General features: G+C 37.2%; 2 protein-coding genes across 2 annotated transcripts; one reads left to right on the top strand and one right to left on the bottom strand.

Annotated features, from left to right (window-relative positions):
* Positions 1-530: 530 nt before the first annotated feature.
* On the bottom strand, positions 531-1,634 carry LOC149629849 (uncharacterized). Its single transcript, XM_089851718.1, has one exon. The coding sequence runs from the start codon at positions 1,632-1,634 to the stop codon at positions 531-533; it is 1,104 nt and encodes a 367-aa protein (XP_089707844.1).
* Positions 1,635-13,114: 11,480 nt separating this feature from the next.
* LOC149629850 (uncharacterized) lies at positions 13,115-15,952 on the top strand. The gene is made up of 3 exons (XM_089851719.1): positions 13,115-13,136; positions 13,196-14,949; positions 15,890-15,952. Exons 1-3 carry the CDS (start codon positions 13,115-13,117, stop codon positions 15,950-15,952), a joined length of 1,839 nt encoding a protein of 612 aa, XP_089707845.1.
* Positions 15,953-17,177: the final 1,225 nt, after the last annotated feature.

The raw sequence follows: 17,177 nt of genomic DNA on the forward strand, positions 1-17,177 counted from the left end.
AGGGACTTTACTATCCCCTACGATCGTATTTGTAACTACGTCAGAGTAAACAAACAGAGAATGTAATCCAGCATCCAAATCCACGATATAAGGCGCCATCATGGATTCCGTAATTACGTAATCTTCATTTGAGTCAAGCGTAAATCCCATCATAACCGCAATATCACCAGGTATATTTATCGTGTAATTATAGTCCATAAAAACGGATACGCGTTTTAAACTAGCAGTATACGTGAATTTGATTGTGCTATCATTGAACAACAACATTCCGAGTAAATCTCGAATTGATAAGAAACTGCCTTTAGGAATAACAACTACCGTTTCCATAGTTTTAGCGTCAGTGGACCAAATTCTTATAAATCTTTCTTCCCTCACATTATTCCAGGTTCTTGGATAACTTATTTCCGTCAATCCAACTTCGTAAGGGCCATTAAGTTTTACTACTTCTGGAAGATACGTCCTAAATTTACTCGTAGTATTGTTGGGAAAGTATTTTGTCGATGAATCGGATGGTAAAGTGATATAGAAACTCATTGTAAGTCAATTTCCTGCACCCAACTGTCAAATTGAGGTCCGTATCCACTCCAACGCACCAGCAATTCTACGGTATTATCAGCTTTTTTTCTCTTTTTCAGCACTTTTTCAATTTTGAACGCGCAAGTCTCGAGATCTTTTCCCACCTTTTGTACTTCCTCTTTGTAAAAAACACCCAAAATGGGTTCCGAATTTAACGCCTCGAGTTTATATACCGGCGGTTGTCTCGGTATTTGCTTAATTACTCGAAATAATTCTTCCGAAAAATTAGGGACGTATCCTTTCTCAAAAAGCCCTTTGTTTTTGCTTATTCTGACAATGTCTCCGATTTCAAAATCGTACTTCACAGGGGGACTGAAGTCAATATCTCCGTATAAATTCTTCCAAATGATTTTGGAATTTTGAGGTGTTACTTCTATAGGTTTACATTTAATTGAACGGTGGTAACTGTTATTATAAGCACTAACTAATCTGGGGAGCACATCGACGTACGTATATGTATTTTTCGCAGTAAAGTATCGATACATCCTTGATTTAAACGATCTGATAAATCGCTCGACAATACTGGCTTTCACTTCCGAGTTTGTCGCGAAAAACTTAATTCCTCGTGATTTTAACTCAGCTTGAACGGCTTTACACACAAACTCATTCCCATGGTCACTCTGTATTCGCCTTGGTTTTCTTTCACCATCCAGTATCTTTTTCAACGCCTTTACTATAGTATCTCCTTTCTTATCTTTCATCGGTTCAACGAAAGCGTATTTACTAAAAATATCTATACAAGCAAGTATATATCGATAGCCTTTGTTTTGTTTGGAAAGTTTCTGGAGGTGAATGAGGTCGGCTTGCCATTGATCGTCTATACCGTACGCTATCGTCTTATTTCGATTATATCGCCACCTGGTATTTTTATGTAGAGTATAGGTATCTTGCTTTTGTAAAAATTCCTTAACGTTTTTTGTCGTCACTTTGAGACCCTTCTCTTTAGCTGAACGATACAATCCGCGAATACCAACGTACCCACCAGAGTCAGATACGTCGTAATAAATATTTTCTAGCTTATCCATAAATGGTACTATTTCCGGATGTGCGTGTCGCATAGTACAATATTAAGAAGTCGAAAACTTCGATTATTATGAAACATAATATTATTAAGACGCCGGTTAATATTTTTGGATTTTTTGAAAAGGATTCAAATAATCTGGACACGATACCTTGCGCTACAACTTCTGTACAACCATCCATTTTGAGATATGAAAGGGAAATAAAGGCTCATAACTCGTGATAAACGTTTTATTTGTAATTACAATCAAATCGTCACCCATTGATTAAGTTTGGGTGGTGTCGCGTTAAACATTAATGATTTCAATACACGCGCTCTAGTAGGGTTTTTGATAAATTTTTTCGGTACATTGTTATTTTGCAATATTTCGTAGAAGCTTTTGTAACCCGTTGGGTCGGTATTTGGTATGGTTTTTCTAACCGCATCGTAAATTAAATCCACTACGTTAGTTCCGGGCACCACCCTTCCCCCAACTTCCATTTCGCCAAGTTCGTTCCACGAAATATACCTCAATGTCCAAGTGTACAACGATATCGCGTCAGAAAGCATGCTCGGTGGGATAGACGTTGCAATTTCTTCGTACCAGGTTTTTTTAACTGATTTATTTTGTTTTTCAACTGGTTTCCGATTAGATGCAATGTGTCGTTGCAAAGTTTGATTATATAAAGTTAATTTCTCCGATTCGCAAATACGAGGGTTGTCGAGAATAGTTTTCATTTCTTTATCCAAGGATGGTATGTCCGATTCGAGAGCGACATCTTCGGTGGTAGTATTCTTCATTCGACGTAAAGCGTCCTCGGACACCAAAATCATTTTCCGAGCCATTTATTTATTTATGGCACGATTTATGGCAGAGCCTGCAACTGAACTAACGATTGAGAGTAACGGTGCTAATAAAAGTGGGAGAAAACCTCCTTTCTGAACTAGAATCTGTTTTCTCTTAGCGAGAGGAATTTTTCTACAAAGTTTATGCAACACATTACGGTGTTTCTTCAATTGTATCTTTTGCCCGTCTGTTAGTTGAATGTTACCGCGTAGTACATTTATACAACATTCGACTAAGGCTAATATAGCGTCACGATTCGATAGTTTGATGATAGCCTTCCTCTGTTTCGCGTTACAAGTGCTCAAAAATTTTAAAAAATTCAAGTTTTTACACACCCGTTTTGATGTTGATATAGTCATTTTATTTCGGTACAAAAATAGCGGCTTCTTCCCCTGGTATTATTCCCGTTCGCAGTCGATATTCATCTGCAGTGTTTGGCTTCAGGTCGATGAATAAATAACCGTATGGTTTCGCCACGGCTTGACGAAATGCATCGACAACAAACTTGGTATTAGAAGGGGAAATTTGTTTAGCGATATTTAAGACACTGGAGACGTCTCTAGCCGAAAGAAAAATTACGAGGTATTGGGAATTTAAATTGAGGGTCCTAACTTCTTTCCCGTGATAAAACAAATTTTGCATTAAAATGAGTACCGAAGTGTTACGGTGATGGGAACCTCGAATAAATAAGTTAGTGACGTCTTTGTTATTAGCTATTTCGCATAATAGATCGTCGAGGATTATAAAATTTCTAACATCGGGATTCAAATTGCTCGGGTCTAATAAACCCTCGTGAAACTCAACGTTAGGATTATTTTCCAACACGGAATTAAATAATTTCTCTTGGTGCTCTGTATAACACCAAACTATTCTTTGGGGAGGTGGAGAAATGCAGGACGCATTATGCTTAATTAATTTGGCAATGAAATGTGACTTTCCACATTGAGTGGGACCTGAGACAAGCCCAGTGAATGGATGCTTATAACTGGGTCCATGATTTTAAATGAGCTACGATATAGAGAATTGAGACTTTAATACCAATTATTTATTGTTTAAAAATCTTCAGTTTTATACAACATCTTTTTAGCGTTACATACAATGAAAGACATAATCGCATCGCGAATATCCTCATTTAAAAAGGTGTCAATTTTATGGGTAATTTCGGAATAACTAATAGTATCCATCGCGTCTACAAAATACGTGTCTAAACGGGTGTTCCAATCAATCATCAGACAATCGTGTTGTTTTTGTGAGGGATGATCAATTTTACAACCATTGCATTGCTTATCCACGTATTCAGTAATATGGTCCAGTACGTCTCGTTTGATATTTTTGAAGACCCGTTTCACTTCGTTGTGATACGCTATGACTTCGTCGTATTTGTCCATCAAGGTCTTCCAAGGGTATTGCGATATGGTAAAACCCCTTTTGGTTAGGTACTGCTTTCCATAATTCGTCCCAGTTCCGGGGATGATTTCTCTCACGTCCACCACTCTCCGATTTTGGACTCGTCTTGTTTCTGATCCTTCGAAGAAAAACGAAGAATTTTCAATGGAATCGCTTTCCAAGAAGGAAGATATTTGATCGTTCTTGTCCCGAAGTTGTTTGAAATGACTTTCTGTTAAAGCGATGCCCACACTCCCATCCAAAGTTCCGATAAAAATGTTACAATCTGGAGTAACCGTTACCCCTTTGGTGGTAGAAATAGGGAAAGTCTTGAGAGGATTCCTATAAGTTTCGAAAATATCTTGTAAATACTGTAAAATATCAAGGTATAGACTACCATACTTACATCGTCTAGATTGTATTCGAATGACGAGGTGTAAGAGATTCGGTTGAGATAAATCAGAATGATGGTTAAAGTTAGAAAATCGGCTTTATATAGTAAATTTGGTTGAACTTTGAACCTTTCTCTTCGAAAGAAGCTATGGTTATTTCTCAATTATAAATTTGAATTCTTGGTACTTTATTTTCTGAATCGTATATATATGTAGACTGTACAACTGGTATGGATAATTTATAATTATACCTGGATTTTCTATTAAACCGGTAAAAATACATCCATATTTGAATCCCCCATCGATTCCTAGGTATGCACTAACCGTAATATTTAGTCGGCCTCTCCCGTACCCTTGGATCGGTGAAATTAAAAACAATCCTCATTTTCCATTGTTCGGAAAAATTATATACCCTATAGTCAATGTTGTACGTATAATCCCTATGAAGAATTTATAATTCACGCTCTTTCATACACATTGAAAACGTTCTCCTCTCTCTCTCGGATGGTCGTCTCTCTCTCTCGGAAGAGAAATTTGAGAACTCTTCGTTCTGTCTCGACACCAGACTCCCGTAATATACCAGGGAAAGCACCGATGATTAGGCAAATAATTTTCATACAATTGTTTCGGTCTCCCACCCCCCCCCCCCCAACGTACTCTGAAACGGCGTAAGAATCCAATCCCCTCGTCGAATTGTGTACGGACCCTACGTACTACCTTTGACGGGCTCTACCGTACTATGAGGTGGAAAAATTTAAAAAACAATCCCCATTTTCCCTTATCCAGAACTAATCGGTCTTCCCCGTACTTGTAAACGGTGTAAGAATCCAATCCCCTCGTCTAATTGTGTACGGACCCTCCGTACTACCTTTGGCGGCCTCTACCGTACTATGAGGCGGCAAAATTTAAAAACAATCCCCATTTTCCCTTATCCAGAACTCTTATTTATATACTACTCATTAAACCTTGAAAATTCTGTGATGTACAGAGGGTAAGTTTTCCACCTTACTTTGATTAACATTTCGTTTAATACTTCAAGAATAATGCTCAAGTTATCCTTCTACCATTTAAAATCGTGTTATATATAGAATGTAATTATTCCTGCAAATTAACTAGTTTGTGAGAAATGCTTTAATATTTCATTTAATATTTAAAAATCGTGGAATGAACAGGTTGTAAGTTTTCCCGCTTATTTGAATTTTTTACAATTGCATTGAAAAGTTTCAGAATAATGCTATTATATTTGCTTTATTTATTAAAATCGTCTTCTGCGTAGACGGTAAATTTTCCAGCTTATAATGTCATCGATTAGTTTGAGGATAATGCTTTATCTTTTATTTATTTCAATTTAAAATCGTATGATGTTCAGAACGTAGGTTGATCATCTTCATTGAGTTGAGAAAAGTACCACTAGAGTGGCCATTCATCCGCTAGGATATAAGACCCAATTAACTATATCACGCGCTTGTGGCGCCATACCGGTGCAACCAAGGGAACTAAAAGGAACCGCGGGAAATTTGATTGATTTCAAGAATACATGCCTTTGTTCATTTCTTATCTTGGCTTCGAGATGGCGACGCCATCGCATGATAGACTTGGTAGCTGTCCGTCCGTCCCGATGTTTTCAAAAGTGTCCCACGTACCCCAATAAGCAGATTAACGCAAAGGCCACTGTAGTGGTACTTTTCTCAACTCAATGTTCATCTTATTTTGATTAATTATAACTTTTGGAACAGTTTTAGAATAATGCTCTTAAAATTCTTTATAACTAATATTTGGGTAATTTTTAGGATGTACGTTTCCCGTCTTATTTTGATTGCTAGTAATTTCATAGAAAGGTTTAGAGAGTAATACTTGTGTACTTTTAAAATCATTTTATGTATAGTTCGTAAGTTTTCCAACTCGATTTCATAGTTTTTAATTTCGTAGTGTCGAAGGAAAAGTAAATAGCACAGGGGCAGGGCCGCCATATTGGGCTATTTCCCTCGCGTCAAGTAGCACTGAAAGCGACAGAGCGAGTCAACTAGCTTCCCGCGTGTAGCGAATGCGAGCTCCATCTGCAGTTGCCTCTTAGCGGTAGCGAACTCTCCTAATAAGGTGGCCCTTCCCCTGCGCGTTGGTTTATCAGCAAGCATTTAATGGAATTTTCTATTTTATTACTTTAAAATAATGTTTTCTTTTCTTTTACTATTTAAAATCGTGTAATGTATAGGCGGTAAATTTTCCAGTTTATTTTTATTATAATTTCATTGAATAGTTTGAGAATAATGCTATTATTTTTTATATATTCTTAAAAATCGTGTGATGTTAAGATAGTAGGTTTTCCATCTTATTTTGATTACTTGTAATTTTATAGAATTTTTTAGAATAATACTTCAACATTTATTTTTTTTTAAATCGTTTTATGTAGGTAGGTTTTCCAGCTCAATTTCTTTATTTTTCAATTCATTGAATACTTGGTTTCATAAAATGGTTTCGCATAAATTATTCAAATCGTCTTTTTCCTAGTGGGTATGTTTTCTAGATTATTTTCTTTAAATATAATTTCAGTGAATAGTTGCGGAAAATTGCTTTGTTTCTTTTTTCTCTCTTAAAATTCGTGTTATGTACAGACGGTATATTTTCCAGTTAATTTTAATTAACTATAATCTCATTGGGCAGTTTTGAGAATAATTATATTTTCTTTTATCTATTTTTTAAAATAGACTCTGGTGAGTTTTCGCTTTGGTCCCATTGAACCGAATTCCCATTCGACAGAAGGGGGTTTTTTTGGGGTCCCATTCGACCGAACGTAGCCAAAGGTGCGATTTTATTATAGTCCCATTGGACCGAAATTCTATTGAACTGGAAGAAGACATACTGTGTGGTTTTGCATTAAATATATTTTTAATTTCACAACTTATTATTGTTAAAATAAATGTGAGTTGAAAATGTATTACTGCACTTATTTTAACTACGTTTTAATTACGGCGAACCTCACCTACCCTAACCTAACCTAACCCAAACCAACCTTGTTTGGAGGTAAAAAGATTATTTATATGAGTATTAAAAGCCCGCCTCTTACCACGAACAATTTATTAGCAATAATAGAAATATTTTGGAACTGATGTCAGATAATTAATTGGAGAATATTTTGGAAAAAGTGGCAGCTAATTAATAGGAGAATATTTTGGAAAAGGTGGCAGCTAATTAATAGGAAAATCTTTGGGGAAAGGTGGCAGCTAATTAATAGGAGAATATTTTAGAAAAGGTGGTAGCTAATTAAAAGAAGAATATTTTGGAAAATGTGGTAGCTAGTTAAAAGGAGAATATTTTGGAAAATGTGGTAGCTAATTAGTAGGAGAATGTTTTGGAAAAGGTTGCAGCTAATTAATAGGAGAATATTTTGAAAAAGGTGGCAGCTAATTAATAGGAAAATCTTTTGGAAAAGGTGGCAGCTAATTAATAGGAGAATGTTTTGGAAAAGGTGGTAGCTATTTAAAGGGAGAATATTTTGGAAAAGGTGGTAGCTAATTAAAAGGAGCATATTTTGGAAAAGGTGGTAGCTAATTAAAAGGAGCATATTTTGGAAAAGGTGGTAGCTAATTAAAAGGAGCATATTTTGGAAAAGGTGTCAACGAATTATTGGAACCAAACCAAACCTAACCAAACCTAACCAAACCAAACCTAACCTAACCAAACCAAACCAAACCTAACCAAACCAAACCTAACCTAACCTAACCTAACCTAACCTAAGCTAACCTAAGCTAACCTAACCTAACCTAACCTAACCTAACCTAACCTAACCTAACCTAACCTAACCTAACCCACCCGAAACCAAAATATTAAAACATAGTTTTCGGAGATTCGAACCAACAACCTATCGCTTCGCAGTCCAACATCGTATCCACTACACCACCGAATCGCTGACGGCTACAGTGTTTCAAGTTATATTCATGTATTTTTAGGGGCATATTCGGACGATTGGGATTTCGGTCCATCGGGAATATAGCCATTGGGCTGGAAATCTGAAATCATTGCGGGATATTCGGTCGAATGGGATTTCGGTCCATTGGGAATTCGGTTGAAAGGAACGATACCGAGTTTTCCACTTTAATATTGACGATTAACAGAAGTAAGATGAGACTAGAAGTAAAGAGCTGTAGCATGGCACAAGTGAACAAATTTGAGGATTTTATGCCGCTTCCATCGCGCCTGCAATAGAGAGAAAAAAATTGGTCGAGTTCCAAAAACATTTCCTACCCCCTTCCCATCAACGTAAAGCCGCGGAACACGGACAAAGCTGGTGCTTGAATCTAGTTCGGCCGTCTACCGCCGCGAGCGTCTCGCGATTTGGAGGGAAAATTCAGAAACCGCTACCAGAGGGCCAACCGTTGGTGTGTTATCAAGAATATCCACTTTCGCCAAGTGAAGAATTTGGTTAGCTAAGTACTTCTAGTCCCTTATCTTACTTCTGCTATTAATAATTTCATTGTGTATTTTGAAAATATTTCTTTTACGTTTCTTTTTCATTATAAAATCGTGTTATATATAGGCGGTATGATATAGCGCTTATTTTTATTATTAAAAATTATAAAGAATAATTTGAGACTAATACTTTAATTTATATTTTATTTTTACAGCAAGTTAGTTTGATAATTTATATTTTCATTGAGTAGTTTGAGAAAAATTCATTTTGTTTTCATTTAATTGCCTTTTGTACAGATAGTATGCTTTTTATATTATTTAGATTATTAAGAATGTGATTGAACACTTGTAATAATGGTATTGTTCTACTTTTACTTTTTAAAATCGCGGTATGTATAGTCAGTAAGTTTTTCAGCTAATTTTGATTTCATTGAATAGTTTCAAAATAATGATTTATTTTTCCTTCACTATCAAATCTTATGACTTACAGTTAGTAAGATATCGAGCTTATTTGCATTTTTTAAAAATTTTATTACATTGAATATTTTAAGAATAATAATTTTTTCTATAATACTTGAACAGATAGTAAGTTTTCCAGCTTAAATTGATTATTTATAATTTCATCAAATAGTGTGTGAATAAAGCATTTTTTCTTTTTCCCATAAAAATCATTAATATTTCAGCCGGTATGTTTGCCAGCTTATTTTGATGGTTAAAAATTTTAAAGGCCGACTTCCATCGAAAAGGGTTCAAGCGAACTGAAAACCGAGCATCGAGACTAACAATGGTGCGACCACGTGCCGATTTTCGAATCCCCGCTGGGTCAAAAGATGGAAGGGTTCTAGCTAACTGATAGCCGTGCAATGTGGTTCTAGCGAACTGAAGATACACAATAGAGAATTTCCTTCAGGGGAAAGCAAAAATTCGAGAGGAAATAAATTTAAAATGATTTCTCTTGATCATCTTCAGTTCGCTAGAACCACATTACACGGCTTTCAGTTAGCTGGAACTCTTCCAACCTTTGACCAAGCGGGGCTTTGAAAATCGTCGGTTAGTCTCGATGCTCGGTTTTCAGTTCGCTAGAAAGCCTAGAACTCTTTTCGATGTAATTGGGCCTTTAACTTATAATTTATACCTTTTTAAAATCTTGATAAATATAGTACGTAAGTATTGCAGCTTATTTTGAGTATTTATTAATTCATGGAACTGTTAAAAACTCTTGATTTTTTTTTCCTACTTTAAAAATGGTGTTATGTATAGTCGGTAAGCTTTCCAACTTATTTTGATTATTTTTAATTTCATTGAATATTTAGAGAACAATGTTTCATTTATTATCAACTTTTTAAAATTGCTTTGCATAGAGCTCTTAAGATTTTCTGCTTATTTTCATTATTTAATTTCACCAAGAGCTGATTCAAGTTAATAAGAAGTTAAGGTTGTGGTGCTATCTTACCATAGTTTGTTGAAAAGATTTGTCTGCTAATATTCACGTAATATATATTAAAAAACACAGCGCGCCCTGGCAACAGCAAATGTCCAACAGACATTTGCCTCAAAGGAGTGTGAAAAGAAAAATCAAATGGTTTTTACCGATTCTACTAATTATAAGAAAAAATTAAAAATTTCCGTAGGATTTTAAATTAAAATTAGATTGAGATTTAATAGAATTGAAATTAACACCTCCAGTCACCTAACGTAAAGCCTTCTTATTAAAAAAATTTAGAGGCACGCTCTGCCACTATGGTCACATCGCGCTCAATTTTTAACAAATCTCTAGGTGAATTTCCTTCGACTTGGAGCGTGCCATGTAAATTTCTATTTTCAAGAAGGCAGGGTGCTACGTGTTGGGTTGTAGGTGCTAATTTCCAATTACCTTTGAAATCTTAAACTAATTTAATTTTAAAATCGTTCCAAAGTATTTCCTGGATGTTTCACTATGCATTTTGGTCTTGTAATTATTTGAAGAATCAGTAAACTATCACTTGATTTTCGTTAGTGTTGTGAACCTATACCAAGTATGCTAGAATCAGAAGTAAAATGAGACTAGAAGGACTGAGCTAACCAAATTCTTCACTTGGCGAAAGTGAATATTCTTGATAAGGCACCAAAGGTTGGCCCTCTGGTAGTGGTTTCTGAATTTTCCCTACAAAACATGAGACTCTCGTGGCGGTAGACGGCCTAACTAGATTCAAGCACCCGCGTCCGTGTTCCGCGGCTTTAGGTTGAGGGGAAGGGAATAGGAAATGTTTTGGAACTCGACCAATTTTTACTCTCTAGTGTAGGCGCAATGGAAGCGGCTTGAAATCCTCAAATTTGTTCACTAGTGCCAGGATCAACTATAAATGCTAGAGCTCTTTACTTCTAGTTTCATCTTACTTCTGCTAGAAGATCTACTACCAATGCTAGAGCTCTCTCAGGCCCTATGTTCTTATTAGCTTGAATCCGTTTTTGATCTCATTGAACGTGGAAATTCCTGAAGCAACTTTAATCTTACATTTGAAGCCAACTTATAAAACATTAATGATGCCACTACAAAAGAGTGATCGTAGTATTTTACATTATTTTCGCTTCTCCAAATCTATGTATCCTTAAAATTCTTACAATTTGAATTGCTCATGAATGTTTATGTGCCATTGGAAGATCCTTATCACTTAAGGAGTAGACACTTTTTAATTTCAAATATTGTTATACAGGACGGAAATAGTTCTTGTTGAACTAACAGGAATCCACATTGCATCAGGGATATGGCACTGCTACTTCACGATTTGAAAAGAACACCAGCAATACTTTTGTTAACTAACACATTGAGCCAGAAATATGACACTTTTGGAAAAATTAAAATCATTGTTAAATGGAATTGGAACTTTATATATATTATTGGAAAAATTAAAATCATTGTTAAATGGAATTGGAACTTAATGTATTATTAAGTGTGAATTAAACCCTGAAAAATTATTTTAAAAATTTCACCCAGCCCGTTTCCGAGTTGTAAGCCCGGCCCACCGCATTAAATGACTAGGCCTGGTCCAGCCCGTTACATGTAGATTATTTCATTTATTTTTTTACATATCATCATTGAATTGAATTCATATTTGCTTTAGCGACGTGCATTAATTTCTGTTACTAATAATGTCGATATATTATTATTATTACGCGTTCAGTCTAAGTTCGCTGCCACTTTCGCGCTCCGCAATCGGGTCTCGTTTTGCTATTTCTGGGACATTTTTGATGACGCTTTCGCTGATTCTTGTAGTCTAACGGTCTTCTATAAAGTTTGTCATAGTAGTAGTTAGCCAAATCCATTCCGGTTTATTCCGCCGTAACGGTTGCGCAGAATATGCTATAGCCTAGTAGAACATTAAACTCTGTACCTCCGGTATCGTCTGCTACGATATGCCTGCTTCTTCAGACTCTTGTTGTGTTTGCGATAATCGGTTTTATGGTAAACAAAAGTGTCATTTTTGCACTGGACTATGCAAGCGCCGTGTACATAAAGATTGTACCCCTAATTCATACTTTACCTGTACGGAATGCAAAGCCGCTACTCGCAAATCTAGAAGTCCGGCTCGGCGACATAGTAATAGCGCCATACCCCGCGATAAAGAGATGAATGGGGACATACCTTCGCCTAAACCACCTGCTAAGCTGGCGGAGGGCGATAAGGGTCTCATCTTAGAGGTGGTGCACGAAGCATTCGTCCATCTACTTAGCGTTGATAGCCTCACTAGGGAATCTGATTCGATACTGGATAAAATGATGAATAAATTGGATAGCAACGACACCATCCTACTTAAGATGCAAGCTACGTTATCAGAGTTCCAAGAACGTCTGGCTTCATTAGAAAATGAGAACGCTGGCCTTCGTCGAGAACTTGCCAGTCGCCAAATACCATTTCAAGCCCCGCTTGGGTCACGGGCTTCTAGGGACGAAGCTCAATCTTTTCCACCATTGGCTAACCGTCCTGGCGCTCTCAACCCATCTGCCTTGCCCTGGCCACAGGGTTCCATTCCTTCATTCTCTGGAGCATTACCCAAGGCTGTGCAAACAAAAACTGACATCAACTCCACTCGTCATGTTCCTGCATCTAAGCCTGTGGTCTCGGGTGTGTCTTTGACAAGCCGGATCAAGGCTGCACCACGTCGAGTGAAGGCGGTCAAGAAAGCACTCTTTGCCACTGGGTTGGATGTTGGGATCACGTCGAAAGAACTGCAAGATTTTTTGAGGGCTGATTCAGGTGTGCAGTCGGTGCAGTGCATAAGACTGCGTACTAAAAATCCGAATGCCCGTCATTCGTCATTCTACTTGACGTGTGATGATGAGTCTGACATACCAAAATTGAGGGATCCCAATATTTGGCCTGCGAACAGCTTTCTAACAGATTTCCATGGGGTACCGAGAGACGAGCACAAACATGTCTCGGAACTGCATGGTGAAATCTCAGACGCGGGTTCCCCTGCGGATTCTTCAAATGTCCAAGAATGAAAGAACTGACTATAGCTTATCAGAATGTGCGCGGTCTACGAACCAAGTCTAGTACCTTTTTAACTAACCTAATCGTTAATGATTTTGATATTGTTTGTTTAACAGAGACGTGGCTTAACCACTCTCATTTTAATTCGGATTATTTTCCAAATTCCTATACTATTTTTCGGGCGGATCGTTCAGATCCGGATTCTGTCAATGTTAGGGGCGGGGGATCCCTCATTGCTATCAAGAAGTCCCTTGTTTTTCACCGTCGAAGTGACCTGGAAGGAGCCGAAGAGTGTGTGTTTGTCGAGTTTAAACTAAAAAATAATCTTCCGCTTCTTCTTGGCACTGGTTACTTTCGCCCCTCAGATGACGACGCTCAGTATCGGAAATTTAAGAATGTTTTGGTATCCTCGTTGGTAGATTATGACGGTGAAATTCTGATTCTGGGTGATTTTAATCTCCCCGGTATCAACTGGACTCTGGGTAGCAGTGTGGGATGCACTCACCAAACTAGAACTAAGGCTGCTCATGTTCTCGATGTTTGTTATGAATTTAATTTAAACCAAATTAACCCAGCTCCCACTTATGGTAATCTTCTGGACCTTTGTCTTACTAATGTACACGGCATTGATACTGTACCTCTCCTTGATCCATTTGTGGACATTGACAACTACCATCCGCCTTTTTATTTGCTTTGTCCATTTGACATTTGTAGGGTCTCCCCTAATTTACAACCAGTATATCAATTTAAAAAAGGTAACTATTACTTGCTATACTCAATTTTACGCGATTCAGATTGGTCGGTGGTTTTGGATTCGCAGGATGTTAATTTTTGTGTCCAGACATTAACGGAATATATAACGTCAGCTATGGATAGTTCGATCCCTAACAAGATTCCGCGTAATAATCGGGGCTTCCCCTTTTGCTATTCTTTGGACCTCCAAAAGGCTATCAAGCGCAAAAAATATTATTTTAATAAGAAAAAGAGGTCGGGGTTAGCCTCCGACATAGCTAATTTTAGGCTGTCCCGTTCGTTGGTGAGAAGGCTTACAGTAAGGGACAAAGCTGCTATGGCAGTAAATGCTTGTCGAGACGCCTTGTCCCAACCCAAAAAATTTTGGAGTTTTATCAATGGTAATCTAAAAGACAGACACTCTGATATATTATTGAAAATTGGTAAGACAATCATTACTGATCCGGAGCAATTGGGGGAAACATTCATGGCGCATTTCTCAACAATTTCGACTGACAATACTGAAACTAGTTCAAAATACACTTTTGATACTTCTACCTTAGTTACAACGCCTAATAACTCTTTAAAACTAACTCAAGCGGACATATATGCTGCTATTACTCGTCTACCCAACAAACTCTCTACTGGTTTCGACAAAATTCCGTCGTTTGTTATCAAGGGCTGTGGGGATATATTGTTACCTATATTGGAGCATATATTTAATTTATCCTTCCGTACTCACTCATTCCCAACGCTTTGGAAAAAAGCTGTCATTGTCCCGGTTTACAAGTCTGGAAAATCCAGCGATGTCCGAAACTACCGTCCGATTTCCCTTCTTTGCGTTCTTGCTAAGGTATTTGATAGAGTAGTACACGTACATTTACAGCGTTGGTTTAGCTTGCTACCCAACGACTGTCAACATGGCTTTGTTCCGGGTAGGAGTGTGGAAACGAACCACGTTTCCTTTATGGATTACGTGGCTCCTGAGGTCGAGTGCCGGGGCCAGGTCGATGTTGTATACCTTGACCTGGCCAAGGCCTTCGACCGCGTCTCCCACTCTTACCTTCATGACAAGTTAGAGGCCCTTGGATTGGGGGGTGATATCTTGGAATGGATTGCTAGCTATCTGGCGAATCGAGTCAATGTCTTGAAATGCAATGGCATAATTAGTGGTCGGCATTTGGATAGGATAATATCTGTTTGTTTTATCTTTATCCATAATTTGAAATTATCCACGGGAAGTCTATGATTAATGCAATGTAATCACGAATAATTATCTGATTATTATCCATGGATAACTGATTAACCAAAATTCTGTGGATTATCTTGTCCAAACGCCGACCACTAGGCATAATCACATCGAAAACATACGAAGTTAATTGTGGGGTTCCACAGGGATCATCTCTTGGACCATTACTCTTTAATATGTATCTTTTCGATTTACAATTTTCGGTTTTACATTCCCGTATTCTTCAATTTGCTGATGACAATAAAGTTTTCAAAAGTATTAATTCTAACTTAGACGGTAAATTACTTCAAATTGACCTTGACTCTATAGGAAGATGGTGCTCTCTTAATAAAATACCAGTAAATCCAACTAAATCCGTGCATGTCACATTTACAAGGCGAATTGCTAGAGAAATTTCTAACGACTATACCATTGAGGGCGCTCACATACCCCTTAAGTCCACTGTGAGAGATCTTGGCGTGATCTTTGACAGAGGACTTTATTTTACCGAGCAAGTACATAAATGCGTTGCTTTAAGTCGCCGTACTCTAGCTGTTTGCATGAAGATGTGTAGGAAATTGAATTCCCTAGACCATTTCCGTCTCCTTTATCAAGCCCTAGTGAGATCACGGGTCCTGTATGGTGGCTTGGCCTGGGGTGGTTGTAGTAGATATCTAAAGGTACTACTTGAGAATGTGCAACGGAAGTTTATTGAATATTGCCATACTTATTTCATGAAAAAGGCTCCATATGATTACCATATTTTACTAGGGTATTTGGACATTCCTACTATAGCTCACATTCTCCTTATTAACGACGTTAAATTTCTACATAAATTAATTAATAATAGGATAACTCTTCCAGATTTGCTAGGACGGTTGGACTTTCTAGTCCCCAAGTCTGGAAGGTTTAGGAAAACATTTAGAGAATCTCTTAACCACTTAAATCCAATTAAAAGAATGCAAATTACAGTTAACAGTTTTGGCGAAAATTTTGATATATTTAATGTTAAATACAAGGAGCTGGATTAACAAGGTTTCACTTGGTTTGTTTTTAATTTATGTTCCATTTGATGTTCTTAACAGTTAGGAAATGCAAATATGATATTATTACAACTGTGTATATTCTCGTGAACCTTCGTGGTTTTTTATATGCACAATAAATAGTCATTCATTCATTCATTTTGTCCCAACGTCATATTTGTTCTTAGAGGCTTATATTCATTTAAATTATCTTTAATTTGAATTTTGAATTAAAGTAGAACCACGTCCGGCGAAATTGCACATTTTTGTTGATGTTTTCAAATTTTTCTTTAATATGAAATACTACCATAATTGTTATCATTATGGCTGATATTTGATGAGTTATTATGGCTATTATTATTATTAAGCTCATATTTAGCTTTACGAAGACATTTCGGTTTCGGCAAGAAACGAAACGCTACCCCGGACATGATGATGGCGCTCCCAATCAAGGAATACAACGTTGGTCTATATCCATTCAAAGCAATCTCAAACATAATCGAAAACGGAACGAAAGCCAAACTAATCAAGGCTTGGGCTCCGGGCTCGCCAAAACGATGGGAAAAACTGTATAACAGATTAGAGCCTGCAATTGCCACTGATGATGCAACAACTGCTAAAGTCCCAACGTTACAATCGACTTTAAATACTTGATCAGTAAATAAAATTTCAGCAACGCTAACAAACTTCAGTAACAAATATAAAACGTAATTCAAGACGTAGAGGTTAAAGTTCAAGATCTTTTTGGAAACCAAACAAGTCGTCGCGAAGGAGAATGCCGCTAACAGGGCCAAACCTACTCCGCGTACGTCTAACGCGTCATTACCGGAAAAGAGGAACGAATTTTGACAGACAACAAATACTCCGTAGATGGCCAAAATTGAACCGAATATCGAAGACAATTTAAATTTTTCGTCCGATACAATTGGCGATATTATATTGACGATTAAGGCGTTTAAAGCCGTAATTGCTGAAACATCGGACTGGGGGATGTAAACAAGGGCAAATTGCTCCGAGTAAAGATATGTTGTCCAACTTATCAACCATAAAATCGCGAATGGTACTCGCGACATATATAGATTTGGAACATCACTGGATGATACGAACAAAATGGGT

This window comes from Phalangium opilio, unplaced genomic scaffold (genome assembly GCF_054372755.1).
Source record: "Phalangium opilio isolate 3A_F unplaced genomic scaffold, DU_Popi_V2 ptg000105l_1, whole genome shotgun sequence".
NCBI lineage: Eukaryota > Metazoa > Arthropoda > Arachnida > Opiliones > Phalangiidae > Phalangium > Phalangium opilio.

Bases quoted from the DNA above. Each gene is read 5' to 3' on its own strand.
- LOC149629849 (XM_089851718.1), bottom strand. From the start codon at position 1,634: ATGCGACACGCACATCCGGAAATAGTACCATTTATGGATAAGCTAGAA.
- LOC149629850 (XM_089851719.1), top strand. From the start codon at position 13,115: ATGTGCGCGGTCTACGAACCAA. The intron at 13,137-13,195 runs GTCTAGTACCTT...TTTGTTTAACAG, and splicing joins GTGCGCGGTCTACGAACCAA to AGACGTGGCTTAACCACTCT. The intron at 14,950-15,889 runs GTCAATGTCTTG...AATTAATAATAG, and splicing joins CTAGCTATCTGGCGAATCGA to GATAACTCTTCCAGATTTGC.